The sequence below is a fragment of the Rhinolophus hipposideros genome (genome assembly GCF_964194185.1).
Source record: "Rhinolophus hipposideros genome assembly, chromosome: 6".
NCBI classification, from domain to species: domain Eukaryota; kingdom Metazoa; phylum Chordata; class Mammalia; order Chiroptera; family Rhinolophidae; genus Rhinolophus; species Rhinolophus hipposideros.
Window position 1 is genome coordinate 22,498,308 of NC_138052.1, and position 27,433 is coordinate 22,525,740.

A 27,433-nucleotide genomic window follows, 5' to 3' on the forward strand; every position below is an offset into this window, starting at 1 on the left:
AACCAAACTCACATTAAATCTGGGAAATGTTGAAAAAGCTGAAAGACTGTAGGATATTGAATTAAAAGACCTAATTTATTACCTATATAAACTGTTAAAATATATTCAAATTGACTTTTCATGAACAGTATATCTTTTTATAACGTATCCTGAATACCTCATGATATACAGAATTGTATATACGGAATCAGTTTTCTGATTCCCTGTAAGCAAACATAACTACTCAGATTCTGTGTAGAATATCTAATCCTTATGTGGTGACTGACCATGAACTTCATCGCAGAGCCAGCCCTTCACGAAGTAAAGATTCAGCAATCCTCATCAAACAATGTTTCCTTATGATATCTACTCTAACATCTTTTTAAACTCAAAGTATGTTTTAAATTAAAATATACAATTGAAAAATCAGCTTCTAATATCAATACAGTAAAAGTTGATTATTTGTTCTGTGGAAAGTCATACCTCCTTCTTTGCTTTCTAATTGTCTTACTTGCCTGGTACCTTGTTTTCCAGAAGATTGAAGGAAAGGAATAAAAATTGGCTCAATTCAGTAAAATTCCCCTTCCTAAACACAGGCATACCCCATTTTATTCTGCTTTGCTTTATTGCACTTCACAGATAACTACGTTTTTACAAATTGAAGGTTTGTGGCACCTTGCATCTAACAAGTCTATCAAATTCATTTTTTCAAACAGCATTTGCTCACTTCATGTCTCTATGTCACCTTTCGGTAATTCTCGAAATATTTCAAACTTTTTCACTATTATATATTTGTTATGGAATAATTGTTTTGAGAAATTAGGAAATGTGTCCGTGTAAGTCTGAACTTAATCGATAAATGTTGCATGTGTTCTGTTGGCTCCACTCACAGGACGCCCTTTCCCAGTCTCTCTCCCTCTCCTCAGGCCTCCCCGTTCCCTGAGACACAACATTATTGAAATTAAGCCAATTAATAATGCTATGATGGCCTCAGTGTTCAAATGAAAGGAAGAGTCAAGCATCTTCAACTTTAAATCAAAAAGCTAGAAATGACTAAGCTTAGTCACGAAGAGATGTTAAAAGCCAAGACATCCAAAAGTGCCACATCTTGCACCAAACAGTTAGCCAAGTTGAGAATGAAAAGGAAATGTTCTTGCAGAAAATTCAAAGTGCTACTGCTTTAGTGAACATACAAATGATAAGAAAGTGAAACAGCCTTATGGCTGAATCTACTGCTAGTGAAGTAGATGCAGTGAAGACTGTCGAAATGATAACAAAAGACTTGGAATATTATATAAATATTGTTGATAAAGCAGTGGCAGGGTTTGAGAGGATTGACTCTGATTTTGAATAAAGGTCTAATGTGGGTGGAGTGCTATCAAACAGCATCGCATACTACAGAGATATCACTTGTGACAGGAAGAGTCAATTGATGTGGCAAAATTCATTGTAGTCTCATTTTACAAAATTGCCATAGTCACCCTAACCTTCAGCAACCTTATCAGCCAGAAGCTACCAACATTGAGGCGAGATCCTCCACCAGCAAAAAGATTATGACTGTTGAATGACAGTCACAGATGACAGTTAGCTTTTTTAGCAACAAAGCATTCTTTAATTATGGCATGCTATTGTTTCAGCCATAATGCTATTAAACACTTAACAAACTACAGTATAGCATAAACATAACTTTTATACACACTGAGAAACCAAAAACATTAGTGTGACTCTGTATTGCAATATTCACGTTATCGTCGTGGTCTGGAACTGAACCTGCAATGTCTCTGAGGTATGCTTGTATTGAAAAACAATTATTTGTGGGAGAATAATTTCTATCATTGGTCAATGAACCCCGTGGCCTTGTCTCTCCGATTATCTGAGTGTATCAAGCTATCCTTTATAAGCAGAGATAAGCCATATTTGTTATTGTGACAAAAACACAAGACCCTCACACTTGAGAGCACTGCAGTAGAACACAGAAAATAATCATAAAATAAAACAAGTCATAGTAAGCCAAGAAACAATAACAGTAAAGTTAGTATTGCTAACAACACTAAGTCTCTGATCTGGGTAGTCTTACAAGTCTGTTTGTTAATGTTAAGAAAAAAAGAATAAGAAAGAAACATAAAAAACTCATAGAGATGTGCAATTTAAATGCGCTTCTGGTATTAATGGAGCAGTACGTCTTCTCAGCTTTTAACAGGTCATAATTAATTAATCCCCAATCAATAAGAAGAATCCTAGTAATAGAACCATTGCACTTACCCATGATGGTTAGGGCCGTAGCTTTTGTTAATTCTTCTTTCATTGACTCTATTACTTCTAAATTACCGCCATCTAGGTTGCATCTATTTATGGTTCCATTTCCCGAACTGATCCAATAAAGCTTGTTTTCCACATAGTCTATCGATAGACCTGCAATTAAATTATACATCTTAAACATAACAGTGCCACTTAAATTGTAATTTTCACCTTGTACTGGATTTGAAAGGGGAAATATATGTTGCAAAATCAGATTTCTGTCTTAAAAAATAAGGTCAAGCTAATGGGAAATACACATTGGCTGTTTTAACTCTGTGAAATAACATACTTTTATAGGCACGTAATAGGAATATCTGTTGATTATCACAACAATCTTGTGACACTGAGTTCCATTTTATGGATAAGGAAAATAATACCTAGAATAGTTAAGAAACAAATCCTTAGATATAATAGTAAGTGGACGTTCTGGAAATTTTTAAAAAGTTTCTATTTCCAGATTGAGTATCTGCCCTCTTATTACACCATTTTGCCTCAGAAAGTCTGAATATGTTATATTAATTTAACTGATGAAATTTGTAATGTCTCCTCTACTTTCAGTAAAATTTACTTTAGGCAGTTACAGATCTATATCAGAGGTTTCAACTCTTTTCAAGTAAATCTAAAGGTAGAAGAATTTCAACAATTAGTAATTTCACTGATATATGGAAGTGAATTGGGCTCATTTAGGGGCTACCGTAAAGAGACAAATCATTCAACAAGCAAGTGAACTAAGCTAATGGCATAGTGTGTCATTGTAGGTTACTATTATTGCATTTTATGGACGGTTTCATGTTTATAGCTCTCAGAATACTCGGTACATGTATATTTTGATTGCCAAGGGCTCTTAGTACACACTAATTAATTAATTTCATGCTCAGTAGGCTCAGAGTCCATATGGCAATAATAACTCTGTGGCTCCATGTTGGTTTTCTGTGATCCACAACGACTTGTGAAAAAGGGTATGTGGAAACATATGCACTCAGTCATCCAGTACCATACACTGTCTCTGAGATCTCTCTCAGAGAATGAAGTGAAAAAAACACAAAAATGTATCTCTCCTATTAAAAAAAAAAATCTAAGATGAAAAAAATAATAAAGGATTTTAGAAAAGAAAGAAGGGAGGGAGGGAGGGAGGGAGGGAGACAATTCAATAGAATTACATGAGTTCAAGTTCATTGAGAAAGAATTAAACATAACCCAAATATTCTCAATTATAAATAGTGCCAGGCCAGAGAGAGGAATTAATTTCTCAGACTAGTTTTAATCAAGTAGAAATAACCAGCCTATAGAATATGCCAGATACTTATTGACTTATTGGTATGTTTTGCTAATAGAGTCTAGGAGGTTTACCAGAAAAACCACAGGGCATAAAATTAGACATTTCAAGGAGGAAGTTTTCAGATTTTTTTTTTTTTCAATAACCACAGTGGGTGACTGCCTTTTATCACTATGGAAAAATAATCAAATGATTTAACTATTACAGTTATATTCTATGGTGTAATATTTTCAGGGTGAAAGTCTATTCACCTTTCACTTTTCTTTTTCTTTTGTGTTGTTTTGTTTTTAATGAGAGAAAGTTGGTTATTCTACAAGGACTTCTTAAGCCATCTTCATGCATCTTTCTAGCACAAACAAAATCTGGTTTAGACCACTTAATTTCCAAAAGTGGTCTATTTTACCTTCTGCTTAGTTGACTATGTTAAAAGCAGAAAATTCCACCTCTAATCAGCAATGAAGAATATCTTTACTACAGATTTAAGGTACAAAATATAACCCCAAACTTTCTGTTGCTGAATTTTCATCAAGAACTGAATTAACAAATACATTTATGAATAATTCCCTTGAGGAACATTATCTGTCCCTCTAAGTATTCTAAATTCTATCTCTTAATCAAGCCAAATCATCAGAGAGCTATACGCATTTTCACACCACTGTTTCTTTGCCCTCTCTGAATCTCTTGCTGAACTGAGGTTTGGCATTGTGCTTTGGTTTAAATGAAGGATGCTACAATAAGTAGCCATAGGATACACGCTGTTATACTTCCCAGGATATAGTATCTGAAAGCAGTACATCACAAAGAGACCTCTTTACACAAGGACCCATGGGAGAAATTTCTTTCAGGGCTCAGTGCCAGAAAGCTATATAGGGAAAATATAAAATTGTAACCAATCATATTTCTCTCTTTGCTTTGGCTCCAAAGAAACTGAAGAGTCTGATTTGTTAGCCATCACTAGCAATTGTAAAGGAATTGCATTTACACTAGTGACTTTACTCCTGTCTTTAATACACTACACTATTATTTTCCTTCACCTGGATTTCTCAAAATCAGTATTATTCTGCCCTTTCTTAGGAAATTAATTTATTTTTGGAAGGAGAGAGTGCATTCATACTGAATGTGCCTAACTTCGAATGTATCCACAATGCCAAAACTTTCTCATCCACTGAACATCCTGCAGTTTCTAGAGTCTAACTTAGGCTGTGTAAAGCAGTTATCATAGAGAGCTGAGAAGTTAGAGAGTTTGGGTCAAAGTTACCCAGACTCTATTTTGGAACATCTTTGTTTCTGGAGTGCAAGTACATAGAGGGAAGGTGGTGTGTCAGTGAGATTTTTATCTTCAGTGCCTATCATGATGCCTAGAACTAAAAAGAAAATTTATAAACACAGAATGAATGAATGAATGATTTAAATAATTTCACTGTGAAAATTATAAGTTGTCTTCAAAGAGCTGTGCCTAGGAAAGTTAAATTATCCTCACGACAGAATTATTTCAATATACTACTTGTACCCAGTTACTATGGCGATAGGAAATAGATCTACTTGGTACAGCTTATATTTTTATAAATATAAAAATATAAATATAAAAATATATATTTTTATATATATAAAATTTATATATATATAAAAATTTATATATTTTATAAATATAAACATTAAGATTGAATATTTTAGGATTAATAGTTTTAACACACAAAAAGTATTTAAAGTTACTATATTAACCTATATTTCCATGTGATGCATGTCACCTAGCCACCTTAATAGAGTATATCTTCTCTCCTAGTAAATACATCAGTTTAATCCCTGAATGTTCTTGAGTATGTTTATACCCAGGTTTACAAAATAAAGTTGAAAATTTTAAAATCTTATTATGAATTCAAGAAATTGGAGACATATGTTTTAAATTCATAAATATAAGTTTGTTTAGAAGTACATATTTATAAAGCTCATTAATATAAATATTTTCACATCCTAAGATTTTTCATTTTGTTATTGTCATACGCTTAGGTTTTAATAACCCTGAAGAATTAACTGGTATACATTTATTGGAATAATTTCTGAATCAGATTTCTGTAGCACTAGAGATGAATCACTAAAGCAGTAGACTTAATAGTAGTTTTGATGCAACTGAAACTACTCAATGATTTTAAAATGCTAATCAATAGCCATGAGAAAACATAAAATATGATCATGATGGTAAAGTTCCCCGGAACACATGCAAATAAATATAATTAATCTGTACTAGAAGGTCCTCAGAGAGGGTAACTGAGATTTTTTAAATCTTCAAAAGGTCTGTAGGATCTATCTGAAGAATATACCCCTAGAAATATAGTTTTGTTTCTATAAAACATGTTTACTTTTTAAATCATCTGTAGCTGCTTATCATAAGAGAAAACCTAGATTCAATGACATAATGGGTATATCAAAGGAAAAACTGTCATTATATAAATTGAAAAACCTTTATGAAAAGAAAAATCTATCTTTATCTATAGTTCCTATTATTACAAAAATGCAGTTAATCCATATGCTTTAATTCTAACACCTTTTTCCTTGAATTTAAGCCAAAGATTCCCCTTAATTTACTATTTTATTTGAACATCTGATTGAAATAGGCCAGTTTATTTCCTAAATGAGACAACGTAATTTGCCAAAATTATATAATGGCTCTCATAATAGAAATAAACCACACATTGATGTAAGAAACATATTTTCAAAACAATATAATCAAAATATATTTCCATGAATTACTAAAAAAATAAATCTATTAAGTTTTAAATGATGTTATAACTAAGACTGGAAAGTTTATTTAGTAAGTCTCATTTCTTTTTCAAATGACTCAACACTAACTCAATGTACTACACAATGTGGAACTAAAACAAAAATGCAAATATATTGAATAAAATGAGTTTTTAAAATTAAGGCTTTCTAGATATAGTAACTTCCTAATATTTTTCCATCACTTATTAAATTTAACTTTAAAATTTTTATTCCTTGCTGTGCATTATAATTATCTAGGAAGTTGTTAAAAATACTGATCCTACACCCCACTCCCAGAAATTCTAATTTAATTGGTTTGAATTGGTCATAGGCATAAGCATTTTTGTTTAAACTACAGATGATTTTAGAACACAATATTTAAGAAATTCCTTTTAAATGCTGCATATTTTTATAATCTTTCAAACTTGAATTTTTAATAAGTTCAACCAGGTCTTTTAAATCTTGCTGGAAAGTGTGTCATGATGGTGAATTCTCTGGAGACAGAGACACATTAAGATGTAGATGGCAAAGAGGGCATATTCTGGATAGCAAAGTGTAGAGATTAACTTCAAGGCCTCTATATGTGTAATAAATTACACTGAACTCTTCTAGATAATCTTTTTGTATTATTATCTTCAGACAATAGAAAATAACTCCTGCTTCTAGAATTGTGAAAATTGTAGAAACTGGCTACTGAAAACACACTGACAAACAATTATAATGTTTTAGATATTCCAAAATGCAGATCTTTTCAGAGTCCACTGGAAGAGGCATAATTATCCCTCAGGAGAATACTTAGGTTTTCTAAGATAAAGAATAAACATGCTGAGGAAGCTAAAGAACTCTCCCTGCACTATATAAGTGAACATAAAAATGTAAGATGCCATCCTTCAATCACTTGTCTATGTGTGTCTGGACTCATCTAATAGAAGGCTGGGTAGCCATCACCTGACTTCACACTCACTTCACCATTGTGATGTTGTAAGAATAAGAATAATTAACTCATATAATAGTATCTGGCCCATTTAGAAAGCACTCAGTTAATGTTAGCTATTTATTATTAGTATAGGTTTTTGGATTTCCCTTTCAAGCTAAAAACCGGTAGTAAAATTTTCAACCATTTCTCTACTAATCCCTACATCTATTGAATTTGACATAATGTAATAATGAGAAATACTCATATTTGTACTTCATTTATAATTATAATATTCTCTCAATGATACAGGCACACCAAAATTAGAAACTTGTGTTTCTGTGACAGCCAATAAAAGACATGCTTCAGTGTCAGAAAAAAAAATATTTGCAATCTACATATCCAACAACAGACTAGTATTAACAAAAAAAATTCTCAAAACTTAGCAGTTAAAAAAAGTAAATTAGAACATAGAGGGGAAAAAATGAACAGGTGTGTCACAGAAGAAGATATACAGATGGAAAATATGCGCGTAAAACAGGTTCAACATCACAGAACAATAAAAATTAAAATGGCAGTGGACATCCCTACAAACTTATAAGATCGGTTAAAATAAAAATAGTGAGACTCCTATGGCACTGCGCTTCTTCTTGACCAGTAACATCCAGTGGAACTTGCTGCTCTGATGGACATGTTTAATAGCCGTGCTGTCCAATACCGAGAAGGTAGTCACCAGCCACGCGTGGCCAGGAAACACCTGAAACGAGGCCAGTGTGAATGAAGAACTGAAAGCTTCATTTTACATTTTCAGAAAGGATCAAAAAAAATGGCGGCGTGAGGTGAGCCTCTGTAACGCTCCCCTGGAATTTAAAACGAATCAGACAACAATAACTCCACAAAGGACTCCTTGCACAGCAGACAGGCAAGACAAAGAGGCCGACTACTGAATTCACCTCCAGGTGGGTGAATCGCGCGAGCGGGGGAGGAGGGAGAGGAGAAGTGCGGGGACGGAGCCAAGCTGGCGCAGGACGCAGACCTAGCTCAGTGCTCGGAGCCCGCTGCTCCCGGATCTTCCGCAGCTGCGGGAGAGGGAAGGACTCGGACTGCTAGGGCTCCGCTTACGGCCCACAGGGCTGAGGGGGCAGCATACAAAACCGCTGAACCCAACGCTCGCTCACGGCAGACCTCGGAGCAAAGACTGAGGGAAGAGGGCTGAAATCGGTGGTTTAAGCCCTCACTGCCCAGCGGAGAACGGAAGCCTTAGGCACTGAGACTAGCCGCCCCTCCCTACCCTCCCAGAGCTCGCCTCGCCCCCACCTGCCCGGTACTAGAAGCGATAAAGTAGCAGTGTCGGATCAAAGGACAGAATATTTGCTGCTCTGAGAACTGTGGACCGCAGACACAGATTCGCAGCTCAATTAGTTCCGGCAAAGGGGAGGGAGCTGTGGAAGCAGGACTGGCTGTAGTGGTGGTCGCCGCCATTGCTCTGGGCCACCTCTCACAACTCACCCCGCCCCTAGCCCCACCTATCTGGGCGGATCCCTGCAGGAGTAAACAGAACTGCTGAAACAAACGGGCTCTGAATCTGGTGCAGAAAGAGCTTTGGAACTCCAAAAGCTCTTCGCATACCTATCAACCTGTTGCAGAAGACACTCCTATAGATGTCTAGGAAGAGAAATAGTAAATCAGTGATTGCCATGAATAACCAAGGCAACAAGATAGCTCAGAAAGAAAGTGAAAATTCTCCAGAAAAGGAAATTAGAGATATGGACCTTTGTGATTTAAATGACAGAGAATTCAAGATCGCAATTCTGAAAAAACTGAACGAGATGCAAGAAAACACAGAAAGGCAGTTTAATGAACTCAGAAACACAATCAAAGAACACCATGAGCATTTTACAAAAGAGATTGAAATCTTGAAAAAGAACCAAATAGAATTTCTGGAGATTAAGAACTCAATAGAAGAAATAAACAATAAAATATCCAGCTTAGGTAGTAGAGTTGACCAGACGGAGGAAAGAATCAGTGACATCGAAGATAGGAACCTGGAATTTACACAGAGGGAAGAAGAAAGAGACTTGAGACTTAAAAGAAATGAAAGAACTCTACAAGAACTTTCTGACTCCATCAGAAAGAGCAATATAAGAATAATGGGCATAGCAGAAGGAGAAGAAAGAGGGAAGGAAACAGAGAATATATTCAAACAAATCGTCGATGAGAACTTCCCAAACTTGTGGACAGAACTGGATCCTCGAATCCAAGAAGCAAATAGAACACCTAATTACCTCAATCCCAACAGGCCTTCACCAAGGCACATTGTATTGAAGCTGTCTAAAATCAATGACAAAGAAAGAATCCTCAAGGCAGCCAGGGAAAAGAAGAGGGTAACTTACAAAGGCAAGCCCATTAGATTATCATCAGATTTTTCAGCAGAAACTCTACAAGCTAGGAGGGAATGGAACCAAATATTCAAACTATTGAAAGAGAGAAATCATGAGCCAAGAATAATATATCCAGCAAAGATCTCCTTTAGATATGAAGGAGGAATAAAGACCTTTCCAGACATCCAGAAGCTGAGGGAATTTTCTAATACACGACGTGCACTACAAGAAATACTAAAGGAGGCTATTAGACCACCATCAACAGGGACAACTTGTGGCAACCGAAACATCAAAAGGGGGAGCGTAAAGGCCTGAACTGGAATATGGGAATAGAGAAAGTAAGCGTACTGAAGAAACTGGAATACTCTAAATATCAAACTTTCTTTTACATAAACTCAAGGGTAACCACTCAAAAAACATCCAAATCTGAAATATATACTGTAATAAAAGAAGAAACAGAGGGAAACATCATAGAATACCACCACACAGAAATAACAGACAACAACAAAAAGGCAAAGAAACAATGGAGATACAGCCTTACCAGAAAACTAAAGACAGAATGACAGGAAATCCTCACATATCAATAATCACCCTAAATGTAAATGGACTGAACTCACCAATAAAGAGACACAGAGTAGCAGATTAAATCAAAAAACTAAACCCAACCATATGCTGCCTACAAGAGACACATCTCAGCTACAAGGACAAGCATAGACTCAAAGTGAAAGGGTGGAAATTGACACTCCAAGCAAATGGTACCCAGAGAAAATCAGGTGTAGCCATATGATATCAGATGAAACAGACTTCAGGGTGAAAAAGATAACAAAAGACAAAGATGGACATTTCATAATGGTAAAGGGGACTATACAACAAGAAGACATAACAGTCATCAATATTTATGCCCCCAATCAGGGAGCACCGAAATATACCAAGCAACTACTAACAGAACTAAAGGGAGAAATTGACCAAAACACAATTATACTAGGGGACTTAAATACATCATTGACAGCTATGGATAGATCATCCAAACAGAAGATAAATAACGAAATCGCAGCCCTAAATGACACATTAGAGGAATTGGACATAATTGACATATATAGAGCACTTCATCCTAAAACATCAGACTATACATTCTTTTCTAGTGTACATGGAACATTCTCAAGGATAGACCATATATTGGGACACAAAATCAGCCTCAGCAAATTTAAGAAGATTGAAATCATACCAAGCATATTCTCTGATCACAAAGCTTTGAAATTGGATATCAACTGCAAAAAGAAAGCAGGAAAAAACACAAATACATGGAGATTAAACAACATACTTTTAAAGAACGACTGGGTCAAAGAAGAAATTAGAGGAGAGCTCAAAAGATACATAGAAACAAATGACAATGAAAATACATCCTACCAAAATTTTTGGGATGCCGCGAAAGCAGTTTTAAGAGGGAAATTTATATCATTACAGGCCTATCTCAAGAAACAAGAAAAATCCCAAATAAATAACCTCATGTTACACCTTAAAAAACTAGAAAAAGAAGAACAAGCGAAACCCAAGGTCAGCAGAAGAAAGGAAATAACAAAAATCAGAGCAGAACTAAATGAAATAGAGAACAAAAAGACAATAGAAAAAATTAATGTGACAAAAAGCTGGTTCTTTGAAAAGATTAACAAAATTGACAAACCCTTGGCTAGACTCACTAAGATAAAAAGAGAGAAGACACTAATTAACAAAATCAAAAATGAAAAAGGGGAAGTTATCACGGACACCACAGAAATACAAAGGATTATCCAAGAATACTATGAAGGACTATATGCCACCAAATTTAATAACTTAGAAGAAATGGACAAGTTCTTAGAAACATATAGCCTTCCAAGGCTGAATCATGAAGAACTGGAAAATCTTAACAGGCCGATCACCAGTAACGAAATTGAATCAGTCATCAAAAACCTTCCCAAAATCAAAAGTCCTGGACCAGATGGCTTCACCAGTGAATTCTACCAAACCTTCAAAGAGGATCTAATACCAATCCTGCTCAAACTCTTCCAAAAAATTGAAGAAGAGTCAGTACTCCCTAACTCATTTTATGAGGCCAACATTACCCTGATACCAAAACCTGGTAAGGACAACACAAAAAAAGAAAACTACAGACCTATATCTCTGATGAATACAGATGCTAAAATCCTAAACAAAATTCTAGCAAATCGAATACAACAATGCATTAAAAAGATTATTCATCACGACCAAGTGGGGTTCATCCCCGGGGCACAAGGATGGTTCAACATTCGCAAATCCATCAATGTGATACATCACATAAACAAAATAAAGGACAAAAATCATATGATTCTATCAATTGATGCAGAAAAAGCATTTGATAAGATACAACATCCATTTATGATTAAAACACTTACTAAAATTGGTATAGAAGGAAAATACCTCAACATAATAAAGGCCATATACGACAAGCCCTCAGCTAATCTCATAATTAATGGTGAAAAGCTGAAGCCCTTTGCTCTACGTTCAGGAACACGACAAGGCTGTCCCCTATAACCTCTGCTTTTCAACATAGTGTTGGAAGTCCTCGCCAGAGCTATCAGGCAAGAGAAAGAAATAAAAGGCATCCAAATTGGGAATGAAGAAGTTAAATTGTCACTCTTTGCAGATGACATGATGCTATATATAGAAAACCCTAAAGACTCCACCAAAAAGCTATTAGAAACAATCAATGAATACAGTAAAGTTGCTGGCTACAAAATCAACGTACAAAAGTCCATTGCTTTTCTATATACCAACAATGAAATCTCAGAAAAAGAGATAGAAAAAACAATTCCTTTTGCAATTGCAGCAAAAAGAATAAAATACCTAGGAATAAACTTAACCAAGGATGTGAAGGATTTATATGCTGAAAACTATAAGACATTTTTGAAAGAAATTGAAGAAGACACAAAGAAATGGAAAGACATTCCGTGCTCATGGATTGGAAGAATCAACATAGTTAAAATGGCCATATTACCCAAAGCCATATACAGATTTAATGCAATCCCCATTAAAATCCCAATGGCATTTTTTAAAGAAATAGAACAAAAAATCATCAGATTTGTTTGGAACCACAAAAGACCCCGAATAGCCAAAGCGATATTAAAAAAAAAGAACAATACTGGAGGTATCACACTCCCTGATTTTTCCTTGTACTACAGGGCTACAATAATCAAAGCAGCTTGGTATTGGCGGAAAAACAGACACATAGACCAATGGAATAGAATTGAGAACCCAGAAATAAAACCACATAAATATGGACAGATAATTTTTGACAAAGAAGCTAAAAACATACAATGGAGAAAAGACAGCCTCTTCAATAAATGGTGCTGGCAGAATTGGATAGCTACGTGCAAAAGAATGAAACTGGACTGCTATCTGTCAACATGTACCAAAATTAATTCAAAATGTATCAAAGACTTAAGCATAAGACCTGACACAATAAACTGCATTGAAGAAAACATAGGTACTAAACTTATGGACCTTGGGTTCAAAGAGCATTTTATGAATTTGACTCCAAAGGCAATGGAAGTAAAAACTAAAATAAACAAATGGGATTATATGAAACTGAAAAGCTTCTGCACAGCAAAAGAAACTATTGACAAAATAATGAGGCAACCAACTGAATGGGAGAAGATTTTCGCAAACAGTTCCTCTGATAAGGGGCTAATATCCAAAATATACAAGGAACTCATAAAACTCAACAACAAAAAAACAAACAACCCAATTGAAAAATGGACAGAGGACCTGAAGAGACATTTCTCCAAAGAGGATATACAAATGGCAAATAGACATATGAAAAATGCTCAACATCGCTAATCATCAGAGAAATGCAAATGAAAACCACAATGAGATATCACCTCACCCCAGTCAGAATGGCTTTCATCAACAAAACAAATAGTAACAAGTGTTGGAGAGGCTGTGGAGAAAAAGGAACTCTCATACACTGTTGGTGGGAATGCAGACTGGTGCAGCCGCTATGGAAGGCAGTGTGGAGGTTCCTCAAGAAATTACGAATAGAATTACCATATGACCCAGCAATCGCTCTCCTGGGTATCTACCCCAAAAATATAAAAGCATTTCTCTATAGAGACACGTGTACGCCAATGTTCATTGCAGCTTTGTTTACGGTGGCCAAGACATGGAAACAACCAAAATGTCCTTCGATAGATGAATGGATAAAGAAGTTGTGGTACATATACACAATGGAATACTATTCGGCGTTAAGAAAAGATGATATAGGAGCATTTGTGACAACATGGATTGATCTCGAGAGAATAATGCTAAGTGAAATAAGTCAGACAGAAAAAGCAGAGAACCCTATGATTTCACTGATATGTGGTATATAAACCAAAAAGAACAAGACAAACAAATGAGAAACAAAAACTCATAGACACAGACAATAATTTAGTGGTTACCAGAGGGTAAGGGGGTGGGGGGTGGGTGATGAGGGTAAAGGGGATCAAATATATGGTGATGGAAGGAGAACTGACTCTGGGTGGTGAACACGCAATGGGATTTATAGATGATGTAATACAGAATTGTACACCTGAAATCTATGTAAATTTACTAACAATTGTCACCCCAATAAAATTAATTAAAAAAATATATATATATAAGAAATAAAAAAAAAAAATAGTGACAACACTAAATGTTGGCAAGGATGCAGGGGAAAACTGGATCCCTAACACACTGCTGGTGGAAATGTAACACAGAACAGCCACTCTAGAACACAGATTGGCAGTTTCTTATAAAACTAAGCATACTGTTACCATAGTTCACAGCAATCGCATTCTTGGTAATGTATCTCAGAGAAACGAAAACTTACATCCACACTAAATCCTGTACATAACGTTCATAGCAGATTTATTTGTAGTGCTCAAGAACTGGAATGGTCCCATCCCTTCAACAGAAGAACAGTCAATTGTGGTACATATAGCTCATGGCTTACTACTCAGCAATATAGAGAAAAAAAACAAAAAAAACTTTTGATACATTCAACAATTTCAATAACTCTTGAAAGATAAATGCTGAGAGAAAAAAGCCAATCCAAAATGTTATGTAATGTATGAATCCATTTATGTAACATTTTAAAGACAATGAGAAAATTGTACAAGTGGAAGACAGATGGCATGGAGAGGAAAGGGGGATGGGTGATAAGAGTTGAGGTATATGTGATTTTAAAAGGGCAATATGAGTATCATTTTACGTTGAGATTATTTAGTATCTTGACTGTGGCAGTGTATACAGCAATCCACACATGATAAAATCATATTAATCTACATACACAAACATACAAAGGAGTACAAGTAAAACATGAAAGCTGAATAAGATTGGTGAATTGTATTAAGGTCAGTATCTGGGTTATAATATTGTACTACAATTTTACATAACGTTCCAATTGGGGATAATTGGATCAAATATACATAGGAACTTTTTGTATTAACTCTTATAACTGCATATGAATCTAAAATAATCTTAATAAAAGTGTCAATTAAAAAGAAAAACATGCCATTCAACAACTAGTTAAGTATATAGAAGATCAGAATACACCACTCCAAAATATGCCAATTTGGTTTAAGGATTATTTTGAACCAAAGGCAATTGAGAAATAGCAGATGCCAAATAAAAGCACTTTTTCTTACTCCTCTATTTGCCTAAAAGCAGGCTAGACTCTTAAACATGAGAAGTCTAAACTCTGATCAGCCCAGAAATGACACTGAGAGAAATCTACATAACAAACCTTACTAAATCTACAGTTTCCCTCATATAATAACCTTCCCACAGTTTGTATCCCTTGGAAGTCTAATATGCTTTTCCTTTGTATTGTCACTTCTGTACAAATTGTATTGTTCTTTGTTAAGATGCTACCGTGTTTCCCCGAAAATAAGACCTAGCCAGATCATCAGCTCTTTGGATGCTCAGAGCAGTGTGTCTTTTGGAGCAGAAATTAATATAAGACCGGGTTTTATATAAGACTGAGTTTTGCATTATATAAGACCAGATCTTATATTGTATGAGACCTGGTCTAATATTATATTATATAAGACATAGTCTTATATTTTATAAGACCCAGTCTGATAGATATGATATCATATCATATCATATCGTATCGTATCATTATCATATCATATATCATCATATTATATCATATCATATTATATCCGGTCTTATATTAAAATAAGACCGGGTCTTCTATTAATTTTTGCTCCAAAAGATGAATTAGAACTGATTGTCCAGCTAGGTCTTATTTTCTGGGAAACACAATAGTTCCTTGTTGCTTATAATATTAAGATACAATTTCAGCATTTCCTCCATTATCTATCACACAGATTATTGTAGCTCAGTTAATTTACCCTACATTTCAAATTCTTGATGATTGGTAAAAATCATGTGCCTTGTGAAAATAACACATGCAAAAATAGAGGAAAGATCAGGACAAGTGACAAGCTATTTTTAGAGAAGTGTTTTGTTCTAAAAGGACATTTTAAAAGCTTTAATATCTATAATCTTATAATTTTTGAAAACTATATTCAATAACTTAATAGGTAAAATAAAACAAAATATTTTAAAAGCACTGAATTGTGTCGTTTTAATATATATATTTTTTATTATAATTCCTGTCAATTTGTTCAGCAGTTACTTATATTAGATTTTTTTTCCTAGCCACACGGAAACATTCAGAGTTTTCAAGACATACCACATTGTTTTGTGCCTACTATGTCTGTTCACCCTTCCTGCTAAGAATACAGAAAGCCTGTTCCTCTATCAGTTCCATAAAAACTGAGTGTATTTATTCTTCAAGATCTAATTGAAATTTCAAAACATCACCAATTTGGTTACAACTCTTCTCTCTATTTTTCTTCCCCACAAAGAATGAGTTGCTTTCTCTATTTTGGTTGTTTCTCTATTTCTGGTTATATTAACTGTATGGTATCTAGAAAATAGTACTTACAAGCAACATTAAGTGTTTTATTTTTTAACTCTACTAAAAATCTCATCAAATGGTTTGTATCTTTCCATGTCTTCTTCCTTTATTAGATGATGACCATCATTATAATCGGTCCCAGTTTTTATTTTCAGGGTCTGGTACCTATGGTATAGAGTTCATAACTTTTTTTAATAAACTTGTTTTTTACACTTAACATTTGAAAGAATGAGTACATGAATGATCAGATGAAACAGTGTAATAAATTTAAATTGTTTGTGTGCAAATGCATGTGTAATTTTAATATTAGTTTGTCAATTTTTCTGGTCTTTTTTGTAACCTACTCTTATTTATTTTGGAGTCTGCAGCCTTATATATTGATTGTGCTTCATACATAAAAGTGACTATGATGAGTAATAGGTATGTATAAATAAAATAACTGCATTATCAAGCAAGATCATATACTCAGGAATTTGTTTCACTCTTATTTTTTTCTTAATGATGTCCCTTGAATTCTTTTGATGTGGTAAAAGTACTTATGAATGTTATCCATGAATAAATTTCACAATCCATATTATAAAGAATATGGTTTGAAATGATTACTTAATAAAAAAAAGGCTTGTAGGTTTCAAGTAGGTGTACTGGAAGGTTGAGTAAAAAACGATTTTGGTTCAGTTTACACTGAAAATAAAGGGAAAACATCAAAGAAATAAAATATGTAATACAGAAGATTCTTAAGACTAAACCATAATGGGTAATGCTTATTGACAGGTCAAGTTGCTTTCTGAGGCTTAAGGGATAAAATTCCTAATATGTAAACATTTTAAACATGGAAATGGCTTTAAGTAGTAAATTAAAATCCTCTGTTATGCAAACTGCTCTAAGCAATTAATGTATCCAAGATTGAGCAATAAATCTTAATTGAGGATATTTAGTTGAACAATGGATAACTGAAAGGTTGACTTGTATTTAACAGAAACAAAGTTATTCAGCACAAATTGCCTGAAGGCTACAATTACTTAGTCTTCAGTGATACACACTCATAAAACTCCAAGTTGCAAGTTTTGATAAGATTATAAAGCACTTCTATTTCAAGTATATCACACTTATGGATTTAACGGCAAATAAGCAAAGGAAATCCAGTGAATTAGAATATAAAAGTAATTTCATAAACAGGAAAGCCTCGAGTATCAGTGACATTGCATTTAAAACTGGCATTTGAAGATTCAGAAATAATTAATTGCGAGGCACAACAGGCACAGAGGTAAAATTGGGTCTTGTGCACCCCTGGCTACTTAGAAAAGTTGACTGCTGTGTCGTATGTAATTGGGCCCACATTTCTCAGGAGTACTCAAGGTCTGGATTTTTCTTTCCCACTTTCCATGCTTGAAAGAGTACCAGTTTTATTCCCTGATCTCTGCTTGAGGTCAGGTAATTATTATATGAAATTAGCCTCTCTGGGCATGACATAATGGTTAGGATTTAATATGGTTTTAGAAGCAGATAAACTTGGACTTGAATCCCAAATCAACCATTCATCACAGGCAACTAACTTCTTTAAACAAGCTTCAGTTTCTGAATCTATAAAAGAAGAATAAGAAAGCCTTCCAGAAATGATTACTGTGAGATGATTAATGCAAAACATTTTGCAAGTGCTTGACATATTCCAACTGCTTAAAAAGTAGTCACTATAATTGTTACTTTTGTTGCAAAGTGATGATGGTCTTACTGTATCATATATCCCAGGCTAAGTGCATGCCAACACAAATGCGTGGCTTCATGGTGAGAATATATATAGGATCCATAAAGGGTGACAGATAATGATTATTTTCAGTTGACACTTCCCCGCCTCCTCATAGAGAATACTGTGTTTTCTCCTAACATACTGGAAAAAAAATAGTTTATAGTCTGACAATATGCGTGAGGGAAAAAATCAACTGAACATCAGCTCCTCCTTTCCTAATCACATAAGTTTCTTCACGGACATGGTTTTAGGGAATGCAGTGGACAGGAGCTTAAGCCACAGATTACCCAGACAGACTCATCATGAAAAAAACAATCACAATAATTTCCTGCAGTGCTAAATATCAGTGAAATTCAATGTGTAAATAACACAGTAATAAACATTCCTAGGTATGTAAGTATTTCCTTGGTATGCTGACTATGTATACCAACACAAACAGGTTTGTATTTATTTTGCTCACACTTGCATACGTCCAGTCGCAGTACTGGAAAGTTCCATTTTAGAAATCATCTCAAGGGAATAGTTCTAAAAGAATTGTATACAGTGGGATTATGATGACTTGCATTCTTGAGAGTATTTCAAAGATTCTTCTATGTTCAATGTTTCCTTGTGAATCTTAACCTTGATGCTACACTAAGTAACAGTTTAAATTTACATGTAAAACCAAGAAACAAGTTTGTCCATTTATCTGCATCACAGCTCTCAACTCTCCATAAAGAGAGGAAAATATAACATCAAAAAAACAAATCATTTAAAAAACACAATTAAACAAAATGCTTTGGTATTCTGTGTAAATTAGTAAACAATATAATTACTGACTATATTTTAAGAAAATGTTTCAAGCACACACTGTGCAATTATTATAACTTCAGAAATAATTACTATGCAACAGTTATAAATCAGCGCCTATAATACTATTGAAACCAGTGTCATCTTGACTGTTCGCAATCCCTCACAAATACATAATTTAAACTCACTGAATATAGACAGAACTTTTTTCCTATACATTCATTCATATTAATACCTCCATAGTTAATTTATAAATAAAAATCTCTCTAGCCTTTTAGGATAAATTAAAAATTACCATATCTAGGTCAAAATGGATAAGAGGGTTACTCTAAATACAATTTGGTTTCATCCTTATGCCCTGTGCCAAAAGGACTTGTCAATAAGTAAATAACCTGACTGATACTATTTTTGTCTGTTCTTTGTCTGTTTCTTTTTATTAGAAATCTCTGAGGTGCTAATGAGAGCCAAATGGCCACAGGGTTAGATAGGGCAGGGAGGAGAAACAGCAAGAGGAACAAATGGTAAAGCTAAGTTAGAAACCAAATATTTCCAACTTTTCCTCCCTAGGTGGCCATGCATTTATTTATAAACAAGCCACTGAACATATATTTTGTACTCCATACTTTGAGAAAATTATGCTATAAATGTGGATATGAAAGTACTTTGTTTCCTACTCATCAGATACATTGAATGAAATGCAACACAAATCTATAGCCAGATCACCAAATAGGCACTTCTTTAACAAAGTAATCTTACTCAACTAAAATATATAAATTAATCTTAGTTTTACTCAATCCTGTAAGAGCCTCTTGCTATTGGAGAGAAAACTACTCACTTCATTCAACAAATATTTATTGAAGATACATTTATGTGCCAACACAAAGTTATGAGCTAAGGACACAAGGGTAAATAAAATGGATATATGTGGTCCCTAACTTTGTAGAATTTCCTTTCTAGTTGGTAAGTAGTAGTTAATCAAATAATCAACAAATAAATATAAAATTAAAATAATGACAAAACTAAAATGTGAAATGATGGTGCTAAAAGTGTTTATTTTAAGAGACTTCATTCAGCCTAGTCAGGGAGGTCAGGGAAAGCTTTGAAGAAATAATACTTGAGTTGAAATCTGGCAAATATGTAGGAAACTAAGAGGAGATGGGAGATATTTCTGGGTGAAGGAATACCTTGTCAAAATATACTGTTAGGGAAGGAGCTTGACAAATTGAGAATCAAAGAATGGAAAAATCACAATGCAATTCTTTTTAGATTGTTACACCATGGGGAAAGGAACCAAACCGTATCTCCCTTATTCACCGGTTTCCTAGTATTCACTTCCTTCCTAGTAAAAAGGACATCATAGGAACTCGTTCATTTTTCCCTTTTTCTTTATGATTCCTACCTACATATAAACCAGTACACAGATCTTTAACACAGATGTTCCTGACTTTCTGATTAGTATATTAATACTTCACGGCAAGTATTATATAAAATGCCATCTTTGTGTCACCAAGTGCTTAGCATAACACGTTAAGAGTAGCCACTTAATACACAGATTTGGATTTCAGAAAGATAAGGTTCATTATAGACTTGTTAGTTTTCTTTTATTTCTCTCTTTTTAAATATATCTGTATGTAAATATTTCTGCAATTATTATAATACACTCTTAAGCCGTTTAGTTGTCTCATCCTAGGTTAAAAAGAACATGTTATCATACTTTATATGACAATCCACATCAAAGTTAACACGGTTCAAAACTTGTGATGTTAATTTTGTGGGTCAACGCAGCTAGGCTATATCCCCAGTTATTCAATTAGGCATTAATCTAGGTGTTGCTGTGAAGGTATTTTGGAGATCTGCAACCAAGTGATTTTCACTGAAGGAGATTATTATTCTAAAAGATCTGGGTGTGTTGGATTCAATCAACTGAAAGGCCTTTAGAACAGAACCGAGGTGTCTCTGAGGAAGAAGAATTTCTGCCCCTGGTATACAGCTTAAGCTCTTGCCTGAAATTTTCCAGCCTGCCCAATAATTTCAAATTTGTCTAGCCAGCCCCATAATCTCATAAATATGTGTGTGTGTGTGTACATATATATGTGTATATATGTGTGTGTGTGTATATATATGTATATATATCTCCATCTATTCATCTATCCCTGTATCCATCTATCTTCCTATCCACACACACTACAGGTTCTGTTTCTTTCATGTAACTATGATGGAGACACAATTGTGTCCTATTAGAGATCATTTATTAGAGTCAGCTGATAAAGAATACATTAATGTACACATTTTCTTACAAAATAATAGTTTTGATGTATTTTAAATGGGAAGAAAAGGATCAATGACATTTTATAGATAAGACTAAAACCCAAGGTACATCTCATTGTCTATGTTAATGTGGCTTTGCTATTCCACTGACTTCAAGGTCATAACTTTACTATTCTAAGAAACTCTTGTCCAGTAAGATAAGTGTTGCAGATAATAGTATTGTTCGTTTCAGGAACTTTCTGAATAATCCATCAACTCTTCAGCAAAAAAGCATCAAATGCCAATTTTTACCTCAAGACTCTTTGAACCATCTTCCCTCAAAATCTTCTTTCTGTATCCAACAATTAAAAATCATTATATAATGATCCTTAATCCTGACCACGACTCCTACTGAAATATCTGCCTTAAACCAGACTGCAAAATCTCAATTACTACTTCAAATTTTCTTTTGCCCCTTGAAACCTAGGGTCCTTAGAACTTTGATTAGATTTAGTTTTAAATCCTAGCTCTAGAATACATATCCCTCTCTACACGTGGGATGCCAAAAAAATGTACATGAATTTTAAGAGATGTTATCTATGCTCAAGCAGAAGTTCGCCATAATCAGAAGTGTCTGGATGCTGATGGTAAACACTTTGAGCACCTCTTGTAATTGCAGATGTCAAATGTGACTTGCATTCATCTTCTGTTATCGGTATATATTCAGTATTACAATTAATATAGCTGTTTTCTTTCTTCAAATGTATATACATTTTTTTGGCATCCCCTATATATACCCCTCTGAGACCAAACTTTCTCCCTGATAATCAGCAACCCCAGGGGCAGCAGGATACAGTAGCCCTGAGCTGACTAATGGTCACGTGGTCCAGACCTCTAGTAGGCTAAAGAGAACATCTTGACCTAAGTTACGTTTCAGCTCCTGAGCCCTAAGGTGGAATGACCCCCTGGCTACTTTCCCATGAGGCCGGACAGAGGGACTTGGAAAAGACCTCAGAAATGTCTTCAAGATCTGAAAAAATGATTCATTATCCTCAACTCAGTCTAATCAGCTCACAACAAGACCTCAAAACCCTAATCAACGATGTCTTGTGATTTTGCCCTATGCAATCTGTAACCTCCATGCCTTAGGGGAGCCAATTCTTTAAATACTAGCTTACCTGTGTCTCTGGACTTGGTACCATTGCCTTAAAGAAATCTTTACTACTTTCTTTGCTCCAAACTCCTGTTTGAGTCTCCTTTGACCTCGGTTTGCACAGGCAAAACGAACCCCTTGAGTTCGGTAACACCATCAGAGACATTACTAAGATGCTGATGAGTTAATGATCTCTCTTATTTTACCAAGCAAAAACTCACAAAAAAACAGGTTGTTTTGGTGATATTTTAAGGAGACAGCATTTAACACAGAGGAGAGACAAAAATAATACTTATATATTCATTACATAAAATTGAACAGTATTATCATTTTATTGAATTTCATTTGAATCATTTTGTGAAATACAAAGTAAATTATCTTAATAGAGTTAAATCTCCTTTGGTAAAGATAAAAGTTTCCTTTTGAAAACTTTTGTTTTGAATGTCATTATTGCTCCTTCTCAAAGACAACTGCTATAAAAAAGAAAACTGGTATGCACATTTCCAGCTTACTTTTTTCCATAGCTTTATAAATACGTGCATCTATGAGCAATATACATTAATGGCTGGTGTGTATTTAATTTTGAAAATTATAAACGGTACCTTACCATGTTATTCTACTAATTATTTTTATCACACAATGTTTTGAAATATTTATTCCCATATATACATATATACATAAACATACCTGTATGTATATATACTATTTCAGTACATAAACCCACTGCATTTCTTTACTCATTCCTCTGTTGATTGAGATTTACTCTCTTTCCAATTATTTTATGACTTTAATTCTAAAAATAACCCCAAAAGATCGTATTAACATCTTATTATCAAACTATGCCTCAGATAAATGTTTAAAGTCACAGAATTAATAAGTATCAACACAGAAATTCAAATCTAGATTTGTTTCGCTCCCAAAATAACTTATTTTCCCAACCACGTTGTCCACCAAACACAGCAAAATGAAAGCTTTATGTGAATGTGAAAATTGGTATAAGTTGTCCCTACTTTCCAGGTCCCCGAGTTTCATTCTTCCTCTTGTACCTTTCACTTTGAAGAATTTAATTCCCTTAATTTGGAGTGGCTATTAAGGACAGTGAACATCATCAAAGAGCGAAGTTACTGATCTAATGACATAGAAACATTGCTCATTGTAAAGAGGTAGAGAAGAATAGAGGCAGGGAAAGACTTCATCTACCCACTTTCTTCCTTTATGTGTCTGAAATAAAGATATCTGTGGCAAAGTATGGTAGGCTACAACAGACTGGGCATTTGACACAGAGCATCCAGATTTTGGAGACATAAATAGATAAAATGATTTGTTGTCTGTACATATGGACAACAGTCTCTCATTCAGCATCCCGGAGACCATTAATCTATTACCTTGTTACCATGATTAGTTAGTTATAAGTAGAATGTTACCAGAAGGAAATTATAAGTAACACAGATTTGGAAACTACATGAAGAACTATAGCAGCAAGGTGAGTGCCCAGTTGTCTTTTCATCCTAAGGACTATGCTGGGAAGATCTGAAAATAGGTACTTCAAACTCTTTTGCCTCTCAACATTAGCAGCAAGATAATACAGGGTTATAGTGTTAAATCCTCACATTTGCATACAAATTTGCTTATCTCAGAAACTCACCAGGTTACATGCACTCCTCTACTACATTTCTATGGCTTCTATTCTGTTTATTCTTCACTGAACTCATTTATACTTTTAATACTGCAGACAATTAAATCATTCAAATTCCAGTTTACTGGACCAGCATATCTTCTATTACGACTCCTTACAGTTTCTATTATTAAAGGCCAGATGTTCGCCTCATAAGTTTTTCTCATTCAATTCTCATGTAAACTTAATTTTGTCTTGATTTTATAGATGAGAAAAACAAGTATCATGAGCTAGCAGTACCTTGCACAAGGTCACTAAGTTACACTAATTTAATGGAATCTAAAATGATTTAGTTCCCATACTTTATAAGAAAAGGCACAGTGTCAAATTTTTATCAATAGGCCTACTACAAAAAGATGATACTCAAAAATCTGTTTACTGAATAAATTTATGACTCAAAACCATACTCACCAACACTAATTTAAGGTATAGTTTGTAAAGGATTCTGAGTTATTTTTGGTAAAATAGTGTATCTTGCACAAATTAAAATTAAAAGTTGTCATTTTTAATTCACTTAAATGTTACTTCAAATATAATAATAACTGACATGGAGTAGACATGTAATATTTGTTATTAAATATTGAATCATCATCTATACACACTCAAAACTATCATTTGGTACATAACTCCTGAGGGGCCAAATACGAAGCATAAATAGTAACACTAATTCCTTACTGATAAACTTTCCTTATATATGCTGTTAGTTTTTTTCTTTAATTTACTTTGAGTACAGAGATGAATATTTAGTATGAAAGAAAATAAGCTTTTCCCCATTATAAAAACAAGCATGTAACATTAAAAACTAAGCGTGTAACCTATAGCCAGAACATTAAAATGTGAGGACGTTATTTGCTCATACTATTTCCATCATACTCATTTCCCCATATTAAATATTCTGAACAACTCCAGATAAGCGCTGACTGAATCAGTTCAGTCCAAATTAAGTTCTTTGTATGGGTGCTAATCTTTAGAGCTCCTCGTTTCTTTTGTTCTATCATCTTCTACACTTCTGTGGAAGCATTTTGATTTGCTTTAATTTCTAACAGTACTTTGAATTTCAATTGTGTATCAAATCTTAGAACAAACAGGCCAAACAAAAGAGCTGTTAAGAGTATCATATCAGAGGTTTATACATGAAAATAATTATGCATTGCAAATATTGGTGATACTACACCTTTATTAAATCATCACTATTCAAAATGAGCTAGTCAAGTATACTTCCACATTTCTAAAATTAAGAATAAAATTGCTGAAAAGTAAAATTGCATATTGATTTTACTCACAGATTTAAAACTATACTACATTCAATTGAAAGCAAAATTATGAGTTTCATTTGTATATTCCATCATTTACACATTTAACATAATATCAAAATTCAGGTTCATTATTGGATTTTTTGAAAAGTACTTTGAAATAGAAAATGAGCAAATGACAATTCTTGCTTTCAAATACACATAAGAAATTGTGAAGACAGAGTGATTACAGTTTGAAAAGAATATTATAATGTACACATATCTATGTGTAACTACGTAACATATGTTCTAGAAGAATTTTTGTACTTAAGATTTTCAAAGATGTTTTATGGGAATGAGCCAAAGCTCTGTCAGCACTGTGGCATTTTACCAAATAATTTACAATCACTGGCAAAGGTAGAAAAGCAAACTTAAATAAATATACTTCAGAGTGAATGAAAATAGCTGAAAACTAAATAATAAATATTTAAACTCAAATCATTGTAACTATTAACAATGACACAATGATGATGACAGGGGGAGTCTTACTACATTATATGGCCACTGGCAACATATCAGATATTCATCAATGAAAACAAGATATTTATTAATTACATTAAGTTTTAAGCAACTTCAGTACTTAAGATACTGTAAAAATTCTCTTATCAAAAGACTTATCTTCTTTTCCAGAACAAAAGAATGTTTTTTTCTTACCCAACATAGAACCAATAGATTCAATAAAATTGATAAATTCCTAATTTAATTTCTATTACTAATCTGTAATATTTTCTTTTGGCCTCCAGATCAAAGATACATTGTACAAGTACAGATTTGTCAGATTAAAAACTGCAGTGATTAAGTATTGGGAAAAAAAAAAACTTACCAACTGGTTCCTTTTGATTCTGAAAGAGAATCTTGCTATTACTGCCATCCATGTTTGCCATGTTAATTGTGTTTCCATCTGTCCAGTACAGTTTCCTTAATTCAAAAAAGATGTTGATTTAAAAATATTAGCTACAGACTTGTTGACTAGAAACATACAATAAAGGACAAAATTAATATCAAAGTAAACTGTTGGCTCAGGATTAATTATTTTCAGGAAGGCTCCCAATTTTTGAACCACTTGCTGACAGTAACCTAACATATTTGCCTGGAAAGAAAGCACCACTCTTGCTTTTTACTGTAATTGAAAGACAATTATCTCACTTCCTTCTTCCTCTTACATTCACAACTGAATATTTAAGTAGGACTACAGTACATTATTTCCATTTAAACTAATTCATCAGTATTGAATCCTCTTGGCTTGGATAAATTAGATACTTTAGAAGGGGACAAAGTCATTTCAACCTTCCCCATTGAAAGTGCTGAGGATAAAGGATTTCTTTTAGCCCTACACAAGATCTCTATGTGGGTACATGCTGACTAGTCAGAAGATGGGAGAATTAGGAGTGACCATAATATCAACATCCGGTAAATATATTATTACCAATATGTGTTTGAAATGAAATCAATGACTTTTCCCTGCATTTTTTTTTATTCTCAACCATCACATCACATAAAAATATGAGGTAATGAGATCTTACAATAATATATAAAAATCTGATTTTATGCAGATAACAGAAATCTCTAACCAGGGATCTCTTTTACAATTTGCATATTCATAATTGTTGTGTTTTTTGTGTGTTTTTTTGACTGTATGGATGATACGTATGTGTCCCCTAAGTGAAACAAAGTTTTTATATAAAATCAGAGCAAAGGTGTGTGAATTTTTTGAAAAACTTAATAAAAATAATCATACTTTACCCCCTGACTGGGTGAGCTGCAAGACACTGTGGCTTATCAATTCCATGGATAATTGAGGTTTTCAAAGAGCCATCTAGTCGTGCCACATTAACTTGTGTTTCATCAAATTCTGAGCTAATCCAGTATAAATTACGTGAGACCCAATCCACTGCCAGCCCTCTGATACTCTGAATATCTGTAAAACAGGAAAAAGAAAATTAAAAGTAAATGAAGTTTCTCATTCTT

The 27,433-nt window shown here is 33.9% G+C and overlaps 1 protein-coding gene across 7 annotated transcripts in view; it reads right to left on the reverse strand.

Moving 5' to 3' along the window:
* LRP1B (LDL receptor related protein 1B) overlaps positions 1–27,433 on the reverse strand; it is a 1,877,633-nt gene that overhangs the window by 583,562 nt on the left and 1,266,638 nt on the right. For all 7 annotated transcript variants that reach the window (XM_081051911.1, XM_081051912.1, XM_081051910.1 and 4 more), the window contains 3 exons: positions 27,209–27,383; positions 26,289–26,383; positions 2,242–2,391 (listed from right to left, as the gene is read on the reverse strand). In XM_081051911.1, coding sequence (XP_080908037.1) covers positions 2,242–2,391; positions 26,289–26,383; positions 27,209–27,383 — 420 coding nt within the window. The remainder of the gene's footprint in view (positions 1–2,241; positions 2,392–26,288; positions 26,384–27,208; positions 27,384–27,433) is intronic.